Source organism: Abramis brama (assembly GCF_963993115.1).
Source record: "Abramis brama genome assembly, chromosome: 1".
NCBI classification, from domain to species: domain Eukaryota; kingdom Metazoa; phylum Chordata; class Actinopteri; order Cypriniformes; family Leuciscidae; genus Abramis; species Abramis brama.
This window is the reverse complement of record NC_139963.1, coordinates 8219722-8236763: the sequence shown is the minus strand read 5'-3', so window position 1 is coordinate 8236763 and position 17042 is coordinate 8219722. Positions and strand designations below refer to the sequence as shown.

The 17042-nt window shown below is 36.6% G+C and overlaps 1 protein-coding gene and 1 long non-coding RNA gene across 2 annotated transcripts in view; one reads left to right on the top strand and one right to left on the bottom strand.

Moving 5' to 3' along the window:
- The window catches only part of LOC311083677 (protein NLRC3-like), a 51171-nt gene extending 46016 nt beyond the window's left edge, over nucleotides 1–5155 (top strand). Inside the window, exons 7-8 of the mRNA XM_084115408.1 lie at nucleotides 4050–4096; nucleotides 4172–5155. Coding sequence (XP_083971534.1) covers nucleotides 4050–4096; nucleotides 4172–4731 — 607 coding nt within the window. The 3' untranslated portion in view covers nucleotides 4732–5155. The remainder of the gene's footprint in view (nucleotides 1–4049; nucleotides 4097–4171) is intronic.
- The window catches only part of LOC311083714, a 176974-nt gene that overhangs the window by 152317 nt on the left and 7615 nt on the right, over nucleotides 1–17042 (bottom strand). The gene's annotated exons all lie outside the window — the stretch shown is intronic.

Sequence of the window (17042 nt, the reverse complement as noted above, 5' to 3'; positions counted from 1 at the left end):
TATTGACAGTATTTTCTGATTTACAGGATAACAAAAGTAGATATCCATAAATCCCTCTGTAATTTTTTCCCCATCTAATATGTGAACACAATGAAAACATATTTTTTAACCTGGCTTTATCCAATACTCAGATTTCGTTTTTAAAATATATGCAAATTAGTGCATATTTAATTAGATATTGCCTAATTTGCATATTTCAACATTGAATTACAGAAAACTTGTAATACATTTTTTTTCTCATCTTAATGTAGGTAATCAACTGGGAAAGTTTCATGGTGATATCTGCTAGTTAAAAATGTTACCCTATTCACCTGTAGTGTCTCGCCTTAATATTTATTAAACAAATATCTGTAAATTTACAACATAAAATCCAGCAATGTATCTGTAAACATTTATTATGAAGGATATTGAAATAGAGTGCATTAAAACATTTCAGACTCCTCCTTGACTTAGACACAGACATCACCATCAATAATCAGCACATGAATCTCAACAATGGTGACAATCAAATGTTTCATGTCGCAATACATGCTGGGTTCCAGGATTGTATAAAACTCCCAGCATGCACTGCAGTATGAATAACATTTTTTTTTTTTAAATATTGCCACCATTGTTGAGAAACGTGCAGATTTTTTATTTCTCTGTGTTTCTGCAAGACAGTGTAGCTCTGTTTCTGTGGTTGTCCATGAGGTGTTAAAAAATGTGTCATTGTAACTTATTGCTGTAGTTTCTGCAGCACGTTTGAGCTTCCGCAAGAACCAATGAGCTTCATTTTTGTTTTACACAGTACTTTTGAGCTTCGACAAGAACCAGTGAGGTTCAAGAATATGTGAAATAAGCAATATATCTGAGGTTATAGAATTAAAATATTTTTAATGAAGTTGCACATCTTGTACATAAAGACACTGTTGACATCTAAGTTTAGAACGAAGATGGAGAATAAATTGAAAGTGAGTGTGGAGAAACTGAGATAGCAAATAGCACAACAATAAAACCACAAATATCTAACTTTTATTTATAGGCCATCTGTAATTGAGACATTTATTCAAGAAATTCATTACAAACAAAGACATATAATACAGATAAATGTCATGCCGGAGTGGGATTTGAGCGAAGGTAGTTTTACCGGTGTGAGTGAGTGGTACATGAGTGGATCGTTCGCTTGGGCCGTGAGTGATTGAGCGAGCGCACTGGCATAGAGTCGAATATTGAGCGGAGCGTCACACCGCTTCACCCTCATGCTGTGGTTTTTTAGGAAATTTTAAAAGAATCACTGTTTTACGGCTGATCAAATTAATTGACCAGTGATCATTTTAATGGGCCATAATTGGGTATTCATTTTCTATGGATATTAATATCCTAAGTATAGTAAACTATTTAAAGCAGTGGTTCTCAAACCTGTTCCGGAGTGCCACCAGCCCTGCACATGTTGTATGTCTATATCAGATACACCCATTTCAGGTCTTGCAGTCTCTACTAATGAGCTCATGAGTTGAATCAGGTGTGATAGATGAGGGAGACATACAAAATGTCTCAAAATACTAAAATAGTGGTACTCCAGGACAGGTTTCAGAACCACTGAAGGACTCCTGACAGCGGCCAAAATGGTCGACAAATGCGACCATTGTTTGAGAATGTGCGAGTTAAAATTTGACATGGTCGCATTTGTGCGAGTGTATGCATGGTCACGCACTTAATCGGTGTCTGCCTACCTGCACTTTCATTAGAAATTTATCTTATCTGTCAAGTATTATCGACGAGGCCAAATCGGCTAATGATTGCGTTCACACCGGGAGCAGGAGCGCCGCGTGAGCAGCAGTGAAGTGATCCAGTGAAGTGCAGAGGCTCTTTTTTCTGCGCTGCTTTTGATGGACAAAATAAATATTGTAACGTCTGAAGAATGACAGACAAGGGAGGCTTCGTACCTGAACTTTTAATCGGAACACAAGAACAACTTTCTCTCTACCCGGCCTTTTCCGAACTCATCGCATTAACCCTATAACTGCTGGTGCAAAATAAAAAGGCAATTTCACAACAATAGTAACTGTAACTAATTTTCAGTAAGTTGCCCAACACTGCTGTCCACACAGAGTTTAGCTGTAGGCTATATGTAAAAAAAAAATATATATATATTGTAGGCCTGTCTGCATTTTGTCCAGACGGATCCGGCATTTTGGGAGACTGAAACCGCTATTTTTTTAAACCGGGTCCCAGAGTGGAGAAATCTGAAAATGACACCCTTGCATTTTCGCGTGTACAGCCAATCCGTATATGTGACCGATCACGGAAAGTAGGGACACAAGTCGGTTCTGGGGCATTTTGAGTTATTCACAGATTCTGAAAGTGTAGTCTCCAAGCTTTCCACCGATGTGTAACACATGGAGATCTGATAATATTTGGAGAAGTTGTGGCCATTTGAAGGTAGGCACTCAAAAAAGCTCAAAGGGAAGAAAACGGCCTCTAAAGATTGTGCAGTTCTCACCTCTCTCTCTGCTGCTGGGAGTGACAATAGGGCTCATTTACATATCATTTAGATAAGCCATACCCCCTGTAAAGCTGTAAAGCACAGGGGGGAGCAAAAAAAAAAAAAAGTTTGCAAACAGGTAATATATAAATAAATGTCTCTTAGCATCTACCGATAAAACTGTATGGAGGCAACTCTTATGTACACTGAATAAAAAAATAAGATGTTCAAATCAAAAATAGGATGTGCTATGTGATATAGGCTATATATATATATATATATATATATATATATACAGTATGAGTATGAATCGGAATAGATTTTATTGCCATTGTCAATGAAAGGTTTCACAGTGACAGACTAGGAATTTTCTTCTGTGTACTCGTGCTACATGAAACAAACTTTTCTAATGATAAATAATAAGCAATAAACTATGGAAATAGGCATAGGCGTAATTTGCAGATGGGACATGTTCCCACCACTTTTTGCCAGGGTCGATATTGTCCCCACCATTTTTTAAAACATCTCGCGCCACGAATGTACCAATTCTACAAATAAATAAAACATCTCCAGTTAACTGGCAGAGCATTCATTTCATTCGTTTTTTAAATAAGAGACTAGCGCTGAAATGTGTTTTTTAAATCAAGTGATCAAAGTGCTCGTTGCCGCTGCGATCAGTGGCGCGGATACAGTGTTTTCTCGTGTGGCTCGCACACACCGCACTGTCTTCACTCGGACGTGCGCTTCAATCCGTTGCGTTGCGGATATTCTCTATTCGTTCTGGTGAAACCACAAAAGATAATGCAAACGTTTGCATGCCCCTGCTTGATATACAACCACTGATGAACATAATCATTTTGATGAGAGAAAAAAACTTTACGAGAAAAAAAAAACCTATACGAGGGCGGATTAGAACCTAGAACCTCTGACACTGTTGGCGAAAGCTCTACCACTGGACCAATAAGTATGGGAGTAAAATAATGTCAAATGTATTTGAAATAAAAAAGCCTGTTAAATTGCACTACTTGAAAAAAAGAGGCATTGCATTAACCATGCTTGCATTTTAATGCATTGTATTTTTAGGGCTTGCATTTTTATGGGCTGAAATTCAACATGGTTGAATATTTAAGCTGTGAATATTTCAATTAAAAACAGAGAGAGAGAGAGTGAGAGAGGGAGTGTGTGTGTGTGTGAGAGAGAGAGAGGGAGTGTGTGTGAGAGAGTGAGTGAGTGAGTGAGAGGGAGTGTGTGTGTGTGAGAGAGAGGGAGGTAGAGTGAGGATGTGTGTGTGTGTGTGTGTGTGAGAGAGAGAGAGAGAGAGAGAGGGAGGGAGAGGGAGGACGTGTGTGTGTGTTAGTGTTTGAATTTTAATTAGTTTTTTTTCCTAGTTTGATCAACAAGAAATCTCTAATTTATTAATAATAATATTTATTAATACGACTCACGGGTGTAATTAAACTTTAATTTGTTGAATTATTATATAATCTGTTTGTGTCTTTATTATTTATATCTGTGTTAATTATTGTGTGTGTGTGTGTGTGTGTGTGTGTGTGTGTGTGTGTGTGTGTGTGTGTGTGTTTTCTAGTGTGGATCACTGTGGAGAGTTCATGATGACATCAAGACTACACAGATGTAAGTCCTCAAACACAGTTTTAGTGTGTGTTGTTGTAAATGTTGCTGTTGTAATGTGTGTGTTCTTGTGTTCAGATGCCGTTGATCTCACACTGGATCCAAACACAGCACACACTCATCTCGTTCTGTCTGAGGAGAACAGAAAGGTGACGTGTGTGTATGAGAGTCAGTCGTATCCTGCTCATCCAGAGAGATTTGAGTATCATCGTCAGGTTCTGTGTGGAGAGAGTCTGACTGGACGCTGTTACTGGGAGGCTGAATGGAGTGGATCTGGTGCTGGTATATCAGTGTCATATAAAGGAATCAAGAGGAAAGGAGGGAGTTTTGACAGTGAGTTTGGATGTAATGAGAAGTCCTGGAGTCTGTTCTGCTCTAATAACGGATTCTCTGTCCTTCACAATAATAACTCCACTGCTGTTTCTGCTGGTTCAGGATCCTGTAAGAGAGTAGGAGTGTTTGTGGACGTGTCGGCCGGCACTCTGTCCTTCTACAGCGTCTCTGACACACACACACTCACACACTTACACACATTCACACACACATTCACTGAACCCCTCTGTGCTGGATTTAGACTTTATGATTATAACTCTTCAGTGTCTCTGTGTCACATTAAACAACACACACACTCTGACTGAACCATTTAACAATTTCTCATTGTTTATCAGAAGTGTGTAATTACATAAACACACACACACACACACACACACACACACACACACACACACACACACACACATAAATTGTCATTTCTCCAGTTGTGTAACTGATTGTGTGTGTTACTGCATTATCACCGTTATTGATATTCACACACTTTATTTGTGCACAATGTTTTATTAAAATCCTTTAGATGATCTGATTAAAACTGCTGGATCTCACAGGATTATTATAATCAATAATGTGAAATGAATAACACATCATCTATATAATCATAGACTGTAAAATGAACATTAATCTACTGTCACCTCCAGTATTTCACTGTTAATTCACATGTTTTATTACAGTTTAATCATGTTATTGTAGTTTATGGTCAATAAACGCTTGTTCCTGTTTCAGTCTGAACATGTTTCTTCAGTTGTTGATCTTTGACTGTTATTTTCATTCATGATAAACGTTTGTCACCCTGAGTTTCACTGTTTTTACACGTTTGCTTTTTAATGTCCAGTTTTGACTGAATCACTTTATGAATCTTCATCAAAAGAGAGTTTGGATTGAATCTAATACAGAAGAACTGTTGAACAGGAAAGTAAATGAGTCTGGGACAAATAATCAAAGTCAAAAAACACTTTATTTTAATGTATTTAAGTACTGAGTTATATTAAGTACATGTGTGTCTACTGTAGGGTTATGGTTAATCATAAGTTTCCCATTGACTTACTATGGTGTAGATCACAGTGTCATAGAGACAAGGGGGCGGGCTCATTTTACTCAGCCAATCAATCAGTCTCTCAGGATTAGGGCTGGGCGATAAAACGATAACGATATGTATCGCGATAGACACGTAATCAATATCAATAAAAAATGCGTTCGATAAAACGTTCGATAATTTTTTTGTTTTGTTTTTTTTTTTCGTCGGAAGAAACCAGCAAAGCAAGTTTGATTGCATGAACAAAGGCACTCACTCTCTAGTAACATAGCAACGTAGGAAGTGACACGCTAACAGCCAGTCAATATGGTTGCGCAATATTGTTGTCTCGTGTTGGATTCTTCAGTAACAGAACCGGCGTAGAGTGAAAGTAGAAGATGAGTAAAGTAGAAAATGAGTGCCGCAGCGATTGTTGATTAAACAGGAAAAGTCAGCTCGCCCGACTTCAAGTCTGACCGTAGTCAGACCAATGTCGTCTGCAGATTATGCAAGACCGTCGTCAGTTTCTCTGTTATTCGCGTGCTGATGCGCTGTTCTAGCGTGTGCGTTTCTCAGCGCGTAACGTTACATGTGAAGCTCACATGCACTAAAAGCCTGTCTACCAGCGCCTGAATACTGGACTAAGTGGACTAGTCAAATGCGTTTAACGAGTTATAATAGACGCGTCGCGCACAACTCTTAAAGAGACAGTAGTAATAGTAAACACGCTGCCGCTTGTCCTTAAAGGGATAGTTCACTAATAATTATCTCATTATTTACGCACTCTAATGTTGTTCCAAACCTGTATTAATTTCCTTCTAATATTTTCTAATATTAATAATTTGAAGAATGTGGGTATCCAAATAGTAGCTGGTCCCCATTGACTTCCATAGGAGAAAAATATACTATGGAAGTCACTGGGGTACATCAACTGTTGGTCATTCTTCCAAATAACTTTTATTTTCAACAGAAGAAAGACTTTTGAGTTTTCCATGGTCGTGTTGACATTTCTGCCTTTATAACTGATGGGATTATAATCAGAGGTAGGTTAAGTTTAAAATAAAAAATCTTTAAATGTAATATATTTGTCTCCTGGACTGGTCCTTATTTTAAATATGTCATAAAAATATCAATAATTATCGATATCGACCGATATGAAACACTTATATCGTGATACAGTTTTCAGCCATATCGCCCAGCCCTACTCAGGATCATTGTGAAGCTATCAAGCCACGCCCTAGCAACCATTTAGAGCACCTTAGCAACAAGTTCCATTGAAGGAGATCAAAGGGAGATCCGGATAGAAGTGTCATAGAAACATGAGGGTGGGCTCGTTTGACTCGGGGCAGCAAACAGCCAATCATGAATCACCTCAACACTTCCTAGCCCCGCCCTAGCAACCATTGTCGAACACCCTAGCAACCAACATCCAAAGAGGGATATCTTCCATTCTGAATGTCACAGAGGCGTGGGAGTTGGTTTATATCATTCACACTGACAAGCAGCCTTTGGAGTTTCTTCATTGGCAGCTGTCAAGCCGCTCCCTAGCAACCAAATAGAGCACCCTAGCAACCGTTTTGCAAGACCTATATCTCTGCATCAGAACATTGTATAAAGATCGTGGTTGGCTCTTTTGACTCATGCTAGCAAACAGGACTTCCAACATGCTACACATGCTAGCTGTGAATAGCTACATGCTAACTGTAATTAGCTTAGGGTAAACATGATAAAAACAACTCAAAATGTGCTAGCATTAATCATGCTAGCATCTTGCTAAAAAGATATTAGCAACATGCTAAGCATGCTATCAACATGCTAGCATCATGCTAATCGTATTAGCAACATGCTAATCATAGTAATTCATGCTAGAATGTAGTAAATCATGGTAAATCATGCTGGAAACATGGTAAATCACGGTAAATCATGCTATTGTTGCACCCCTGGAACGGGGAAAATAGACATAAATAAAATGAGACGACACGAACTCCTTGTTGTCTGTGCGCCAGCTGTATTAACTGTGTGAACTTATTTCTTTCTTTTTCAAAACAACAATAAAGAGAATTGAATGTATTCATCAATACATTAGTTCACATTAATATGCAGACAAATCAACAATGTTTAACAATGTATCACAACAGTCATCATAACTGTGATTTAAATACATTTTTTATAACTTCACTTTTTTTATAACTGAATATGTATTTAGTCCTGTATCAACTTTTCTACAACTTCTTTAATAGGCTACTAAAATAAAATGAAACACTATTTCAGCAGTCACCCATCAACAGACAGACCAACCACGAAACACAGAAAAACTACATAGACTATATTCCACATAACATTTACTCCTAACCATTTCAGACAATAAATGGTATATAACGACATGATACATTCAGTTTAGCCCACAGTTTCCTCGTGGTTAGCATGTCAAACAAACACACGATAATTAAACCATCAAATCTCACATTTTCATTATGTTTAGGAGAAATAATGAGCTTTACAACCACTGTATAGTTTTAGCTCACAACAGAAATTAATTTATAAATAGTCTATACCCGGAACAGGGGAAAATAGACATAAATAAAATGAGACGACACGAACTCCTTGTTGTCTGTGCGCCAGCTGTATTGACTGTGACGCAAAACATAGAGCGTGTCAGCGACTGCCTGCAGCCTTTGGCTTCCCCCTAGTGGACATTTCCTCAATTACACTTCATTTTATTTCCTCAATTACACTTCATTTTATTTCCTCAATTACACTTCATTTTATTTCCTCAATTACACTTCATTTTTCTCTAGTATAAATCATTATTGATTTTAACCACACTACACTATAATGTGATAATTTGTGGTAAATCATGTTAGAAACATGGTAAAAAATACTAGATCGTGGTATATCATGGAATCACAACATTGTTAATTGTTAATTGTGTTAGCATGTGCCCATGTGACACTGCAAGCACCACTCACATTTTCTTCAGGAAATATACATTCGAGTGTATATTATTACAGTAAATACATGTAACATGTAACAATGACACTGTACAATAGTGTTACCAAAATAACTGTAAATAAAATACATTTATCAAGTTTTTAGAAATGTACACAGTATTGTGTTTGTTTCATATGGTTTTAAAAAATATATATATATTGCAATTACAATTATCATTTTAAATCAGAATAAAAAATAAATAAATGCTCATTATATTTATTTTTTCCAGGTCAGTTTATTTTAAATTAGATCTGGAGAAACTCAATAAACTAAACATGACAGAATCATCTGAGCAGAAAAGAGAGACTAAAAGAGAATCAAAATTGTTCCTCTTGTGGCCGTCAGTCATTAAGGATTGAAACGACATGAATATATGATGAATCTCTCTCTCTCTCTCTCTCTCTCTCAATATGTGCTTTATTGTCATGACAATTGTTCCAATGTATTGCCAAAGCATTCCCAATCACACACACATGTACATATACATACAATATATATTTTGTATAAATTTTGAATTGATGGATATGTATTTTTTGTACATTTTTGTAAATTTATGTAGTGTATTTGTTGTTTAGTGGTTGTTTTGAGTCTTTTGTTTTGTCGACCTGTCCAGGGACAACAGATGCAAATGAGCTGTTAGCTAACTCTGGTGCAATTGTTTAAATTGTGCGCTGTCCCTGTCAAATAAACAGTACAAATAAAAAATAAAATAAAAAATGTAAGTAGGACAATTAATCGACATTTCAGAATTCTATGAACAATTTAGAATTCAGTGTGTGTGTGTGTGTGTGTGTGTGTGTGTGTGTGTGTGTGTGTGAGAGAATGTGAGTGCGTCACTGACTTTTTCACATAAAAAATGTTGAAGTTGTGTTTTATTTTATGAAGTTTATGAAGTTTTTTATATAAAACGTCCCTGAGTGTTGCTCAGTCTCCACTTCTCTCTGACATAGATGTGTCTCTCTCTGGCCAGCCAGTTCTGTCTGTATCTCTCTCTCTCTCACACACACACACACACACACACACTCTTACATCTATTAGGACATTCATTAACACAATTCATTGAATTGTCCTTACCCATCACAACAAAGTGCCTAACCCGAACCCTGACCCTAAACCTGGTCAGTTTTGCATTCCTGGAGCGTCAGATGACACAACACATGTAAAAAATGATCGGCCAAAAATTTGACTTATTATTTGACACATTTAGTAAATATTGCATATTGCAACCAAAAGTGAAGGATCAAAAATGGACACAAACCTCTTTGTTCATCAGTATCTTCATGTTTCATGGTGCATTCATCGGAACAATAGCAAATGACATCTGGCACAGTTGTGGCCCACATCTTCCAAATTCTTCTGGCCCACATGATGACTCAACCTGAGTGTGAAGTCAGCCACAACCGGGCCAGACGTGGGCCACATCTCAGAAATGGCATGGGCCACAACCGGGCCAGATCTAATTAATAAAGAAAATACTCAAATAATCAGTCAAAAGTGATTTAATAAATATAAATATTTCATGAATACATTTAAATTTATAAATAGTAATCAAAAACAGGAAACAATACATATTATAAATACATATTATATAAATATAACAAATATAAAATAAAACAGGCGGGGTCCAGAAGGGGAGGACTGCCAGAAACCAGAAGGTAGTCCAAAGAAAACATATTTATAAATAAAAATCAAAAACAGGAAACAATAAATATAATACATTATATAAATATATACAATTAAACAGGCAGAGGTCCAGAAGGGGAGGACTGCCAGAAACCAGTCCAAAGAAAACATTAGACCAAGGTCTACATATTATGAACAAGGTCAAGCAAGTGTCACTCAGAACCAGGGTAGGGTTGCACCAGTCGTTCGTAAGTTCTTTCTTAAATTGGAACGTAAAGTCCACACTAGAGGCTTAGTAACTACTAGCTAGTTTGTAACTAACTCTGAACTTTATTCCGTTGCACCATTTGTTCGTAAGGCAGAACGTAGCTAGTAGGTCGTAAGCTCTCCGTAAAGTAATGCGTAGTCGCATAATATGACGTTTAGCCTCGATGATCCAATAGCAGCCTTCAAATACGTGAGCAGATGTTGTGTTGAAATGCTGTGAATTTCAGTTTATCCTTCATTCTTTTGCCTCACGTTACTAACGGTAAAAATAAGTTTCCATTAAATACGATACTTGATCATGAATAGCATAAGTGTTTTTATATGTAAATAACATTCAGAAACTGTATTTGAAATGAAATGAATAAGGATCAATAAATAAATATTGATGCAAAAAGCATAAGAAATTACGTTTATTGATTATGACTGATATTTGACATGCACAACATGGACCGATGCGCACAGCGGCGTGCTGTTTAAGACGGGTTCGTGTTAAAGATAGCCGCTAACAAAGTAATCTTTTCACATAATGTTCTCTCTCTTAAAATGTAAGCGAGTGTAAATGTCAGCATAATCATATATGTCTAAAGAATTGAAGTCTGTCAGGTAAAAGAAGAGCTTATTGATGCAGTTCAGTCTGTCTGATATTTTATTCCATCCGTTACTCCTGATCGGAGGCTGCCGTAAATATTTAGTTTATACGTAGAGTTACGATTCAACTAAGTTTAATGGTGCAACGCAAAAATATTTAGAAGTGCGTAAGTCGTAACTTAGTGTCCATTTACGTCAAAACTAAAAAGCTGCAGCATCTCTTTATCCAGTTTTCTACTTCCTGGTCTGTTGCAGTGGAAGTCAAACGGTTTCTTCTGACTGCAGCGACAATGACCAACAGTAAATAAGAGAATTATTATTATTTATTATAAAATCTAACATTTATAGTGAATTGTTTTTTAGCTGACACCAAACACAAATAAAACACAGTAGTTAATTTCAGAAAGCCATACCATTAATTACAGTTTTCAGAGAGGTGTCTTTGAATGCCGCTTTTCCATTGATTCCCCTCCAGGTCATTTGCCGGGTCATGTCGTTTGACAGAAGGAAGCTCAGAATCCGCCACACACTTTCCTTTACTGTTGTGCCTCCCCTCAAGGCTAACGCGTTTATCTGGAAAAATAAATATATGCACAAATAAAGGAACAAGCAAACATCACACTTGATTATAATGTTCAAAAACGGGGTGGGCTTTTACAGTCAATATAACAGTTCATTTGAAATTATTTAGCCTATAAAAGGATAGTAGAATAGCCGTTTCTGTTTTGAAGAGCATAAAAGTGCGTCCATCCATCATAAAAGTGCTCCACACAGCTCTGGGGGGTTAATAAAGGCTCTTTGAAGCGAAGCGATGCGTTAGTGTAAGAAAAATAAATAGCTTCCAGCAGACAGGCCTTGGAAAATATACAGCCATTCACTGCCATTATAAAGCTTGGAAGAGCCAGGACATTTTTTTTTTTTTTTTACTTTATTTTTTTGTTTTTGGACAAGAAAAAAAGAAAAAGAAAACCAGACAGACCAACCAAGGGATATCATCATGATAAACAGAAGTGCTCAACATCATGTAATTGTGCAATGCTAAAAAAAATCCACTAGATGGCGCTGTGTCTGTGAGCAGCCTTTTCAGTGTTCCTTCAAACAGCACGTGACACAGCGAAAATTCACTCATCCTTTGATGACGCATATCGGCGGGACTTTTAAAGGTAAGACTATTTTGTTGACATATTATCGTTTCAGAGGAGTTGTTAAACAGATTTATGTAACTTAATTAAGTAAGTTACATAAATCGGCGGAGGCAACCGTCCGACGCGCACGCCTCGCCGTCGTCCATTAAAACCTGATAATGGACACCTCGAAGGGCATTAACCCGCTTATACCATGGTTACTTACGAAAGAAAGAAATATTTAATCAATTAATAATACTTTAATGTGTTTTAGAGTAAAAATCGTGAGGGTTTTTATTTATTAAGTCGAGCGCACTATTTAATATCTCCCGTATACAGGCGTTGCCAAGCAACGTGGCCACAGCGACCCGACCGCAGCAGTTGATCAGTGAGTTTGAGCCAGCGCAATCATTTAGAACTGTCATCAGGCAAATTGACGGGACGCCTTTCCTAGGTGTCCATTATCACTTTTTAACGGACACCCTGCAGCCAATCAGAATCGAGTATTCACCCAGACCATGGTATAAACAAAAATAAGTCTTATAAGGGTCAAATAATTTTTTCAAAACATGCTCTACCAAACGGTTGAGTTGTCATTTTATGGTAGAGAAGCTAGCTAATGTTGGTAAAATGAGCTAATGTTGGTAAAATTAGCCATTTACCATGAACAAAAGGGTTAGTGTTGTTAAAATGATTCATTTAATATTATTCAATTACATATTTGATGAAAAATATTTGATCAATATAATTTGTTCACCATTTCTGTACCATGTATATGGTAAATATCAAGAATAAATTTGAAGAATTAATACCAATTCTGGTGTTACTATTAATTTCATAATTTAAAATTGACTATGTTTGTGTATTACTATATGACTAGCATTGTAAGAGTACATGGTTTGTAATACAAATGCTTTTATGTTTTAGACATGATAGATGGACGCCAAATCATTTTACGGTTCAAGACCACGCACTTTTCTGGCCCTTGTGCCAGAAAATCCTGAGGACTCAGATGCGGATCTGAGTGATCATGACCCCGTAGATGATCCAGATTATCTGCCCACACCAGCAGAAGAGAGTGGGGACACTTCTTTGATTCAATGGATGAGGAGGAGGTTGCCTCAAGTTTATCCTCTAAACCACCGTCCAAAAAGAAGAGGAGAAATGGGGAAAAACTCCCTGAAAACTGTTTCTTTGGCAGAGCTACAGAACACACAAACCATTTAAAGAAGAAGGGGGTAAAATGGGAATGGACTCCTGAGTGCCAAATCAGTCTAGCTGAGATTGTACTCTGTTTTCGCTTTTAACAGTGACCTTCCATCTTTTGGCAGGAATGGTAAATGCACTCTAAGAATTGCCAATAAAGCAGAAAGTGCAATGAGAGATCCACCAAAACGAAGTGCCCAGTCAGTAATGCTGCTTCTGAGATCACTTTCATCGTTTGTTTCGCCAGTACTGCTACAATCATGGCTGCTGTTTGTATTCTCACTAACAGAGATGCAAGTAGGATTCAGATCTGAAGGTCTGCAGTCAGAGGGAACGCCACCAGGAGGAATGCTAACAGGAGAGTTGTTAAGATTATCAGTATGGTCATACACCTCATGATTCACTGATTTAAGAGAAGGGTCAACTCTTTTGAGGGCCCTTTTCCTAAGATTGCTGCGTTCACTGTAATTCATCACTAGTGAACACAATACAGAGTCACAAATAAAATATGCATGAATATCCCTAATGAGTTCAAGCTCAGGATGTTCACCACCCTATAATGAGAGAGAAACAGCAGATTAGGAGAGCAAGTTAATAAATTAAAGGGATAGTTCACAGTAAAATTCTGCCTTTACAATCAACAAATAAACATTAAATGACAGTGATTAAACAATATACAAGTCAAGAGTATTATTCTGTATTACAGGTATTTACAGACAGGTCAAAAGAGACAAGAGTATAAATCCATACATCTAAAATAAAAATTGCAAAAACAATATCTGATCATGTGTCATCATACTAACGCTACAGTGGATTGAATCTAGTTTGGTTTTGTTTTTCTTTCTTTTTTTCTCCTTTTTCCTGCATTGATTCTTCACACATCTATCAAATCATGTGCATCATACTAGATTATTTTTTTTTTAGCTGGCTTTCCGTGTAGTGTAGCGATCACGACTTTGCGAGATGAGTGTAACGTTATAAGATATGTGCGATGGAAGATCTCGTGGTGATTCAGCTATTCTTCGTCTCTGCAAACAAGGCGAGTAAATTTGTAATCATAAATTTAATAATTGTAATACTAAACTAATCTTGTTGAATCGTATTCCTAAATAATGAATTTGCAGTTTTTTCCAAGCTGCATTCATAACCAAAGAGTGAAATTGCGTTCTAGGGTCTTTAATGTCTGTTGTTTTTTTTTTAAATATAATATTTTAGTATTCTAGTGTTAATTTTGAATCTTAAAGTGTGTTTTATTCATTTGAAAAAAATAAAAAGAATTGTGAAAGACAGGAGGTGCTGACTGGAAGCGTGGACCTCTTGAGTCCCGCCTATATTAGGTGAGTCAATTTTAATTCATTACGGTTTAATAATTATGATACTAAAAGTAATCTTTTGATTTCGATTTTTAATCATGAATAATGGATTTGTTGCAGTTTTTGCACGATAGCCGTTCAATGGCGTCAAGTGATTATAGTATTTGAAATGTATTAAACTTTTTCTGCTCTAGGACTAATATTAAATTTAAAGTTTGCTTCATTAAAGGAATACTTCAGCTCTGGAAAGATGAATGTGTATTTAAAATGGGTAATTTATGTAGTAGAAATGTGAAATTATTTTTGAATTTGAATTTTATATACTTTCAGTGAACTTTGAGTTATTATTACTTAATCAAAACAACCCAGCTGCTGATTGATATTACTTGGAATGCAAAAAAAAGAAAGAAAAAAAGTGTGTGTGTTTGTGTGTTTGTGTGTGTGTTTCTCTCCCTCCATTGTGTCCACTGTCTCCCCTCCTGTCCCATTTCTCATAGGTTGTTCCACCCTAACTGGACGTGCCGTCAGCGCGCATGGTGCCTGGTCACGGAGAGCGTCTTTTACCAGCGGGAAGGAAGCGCGAGGGTGAAAGGGAAGCTGTTGGAATTGTGTTTTCATTTCTTTTGACTGGGAATTCTGTGAAGTCATTGATAATGTTTTTCTCCCTTGTTTTTCTTCCTTTTAGTGGTGTGTTGGCCACAATTAACCTAAGAACAAACTGCCTGAGTCATGAACGCTGTTGGGGCTTTTTTGCTTATTGAAGGAGAGATTCTTGTTATGCTACTAGGCTGTATAGCAGTTCATACGAATACCGGTGTTTACTTTGTTTAATTAACATTAATGACAGACAGCACCACGTTTCTAAGGTTGCTGTAATTGTAAGACCTAATCCAATATCCTCCTGAGACCCATATATATATACACACACGTCTTTACATTACACTGTTAACCCTTGCTGTAAAATTCTGACAATATTATACCATTTTCCATTAAAACAGTAATATACCGTAGAAAATAAAAGTAGCCTACAGGAATATACTGTGAATTAACAGTGCTCAAAGTCGACACTCAGAGGCTGTTTTCCCAATCACACCCTATACCCTCATTCACTATTCCCTACATTAGTTCACTAATATAGTCCAGTTGAATGAAAAGAAGTGAGTGAATTGAGACACTGATGAACACCGGATAAGCAGAATCACTGAAGGACAGAGAAACAAGAACAGAAAAAAGAGAAACACAAGAACTACAACTGACTTCCAGCCACACTGAGTGTGAAACCAGTTTACAAACCAGTTTACGATTATTTCTTTCATTCATGTACAAAAGTTCTTGTTGAGAATTAACAGAGATTTAGTTATTAATAAAATTTGTTGTCACCATGATGGAGATCAGTATTTGCTTTAGTTGGTCTCTTGTCCCTGGACTTCTTACCATTCATCTCTCTCTGGCTGCTGTAACAGTGAGTTTATAAAACACATTTGTTATGGCAAGAAAAAGTCAAGAGAAAGATGATTTTTATTTTTTTGCGATGATGTCACAATCATCCTGGACATGCCTGATTTTCAGATTTTTCCTGTATATAATCATTGAAATTATAGTTATCTCATATTTAGCATGTATCTGTGAATCTACAAAATGAAATCAATATTTCTGTAATCAAGTCTTCTGAAGAATATTGTAATCATATAGTGCATTCAATTTTATTTTACTCCTGCTTGGCTCAGACACACACAGACATCAACAATCAGCATATGAATCTCAACAATGGTGAAAAGTTTCATGTCGCAATGCATGCTGGGTTCCAGGATAATATAAAACTCCCAGCATGCACTGCTGCATGAATAATAATAATAATAAAAAAGAAATATTGCCACCATTGTTGAGATTCATGTGCTAAATTGTGATATCTCGGTGTTTCTAAAACACAGTGTAGCGCTGTTTCTCTGGTTGTGCATCATGTGTTTAAAAAAAAAGAGTCATTGTATCTTATTGCTGCGTTTTCACAGTGGTGGTAATGTAACACTTTCGATTGAGGATTAAACTCTGAATAAGTGAGAATGAATTCTTTAGTGAATGAACAGGCAATATGATGATTTTGTCATCATAATCATTATAACCGCAATCATTCATAAACTGTGTGTGTGCACAAGTGTGACTTGCACAAAAACACAGCTCAAGCAGCAAAGGAAAAAACTAATGTTTTAGCATCAGCATCCCAACTAAAGCAAGCACTGATCTCTATAATGGTAACTACAAACCAATCAATTAAACATCTCAATAACAACTTCTGTATGACTGAATGAAATAAAGTCATACTGGTTAATAATAAGTGTAATAATGTGTAATGGCTGGAAGTCAGTCATAGTTATTGTGTTTCTCTATTTTCTGTTCTTGTGTTTCTCTTTTCTTCAGTGATTCTGCTTACAATCACTTACATATTCCCTTAATTATCTCACTGCATCGTTACTTTTTACTCGTAGTGTGGATTT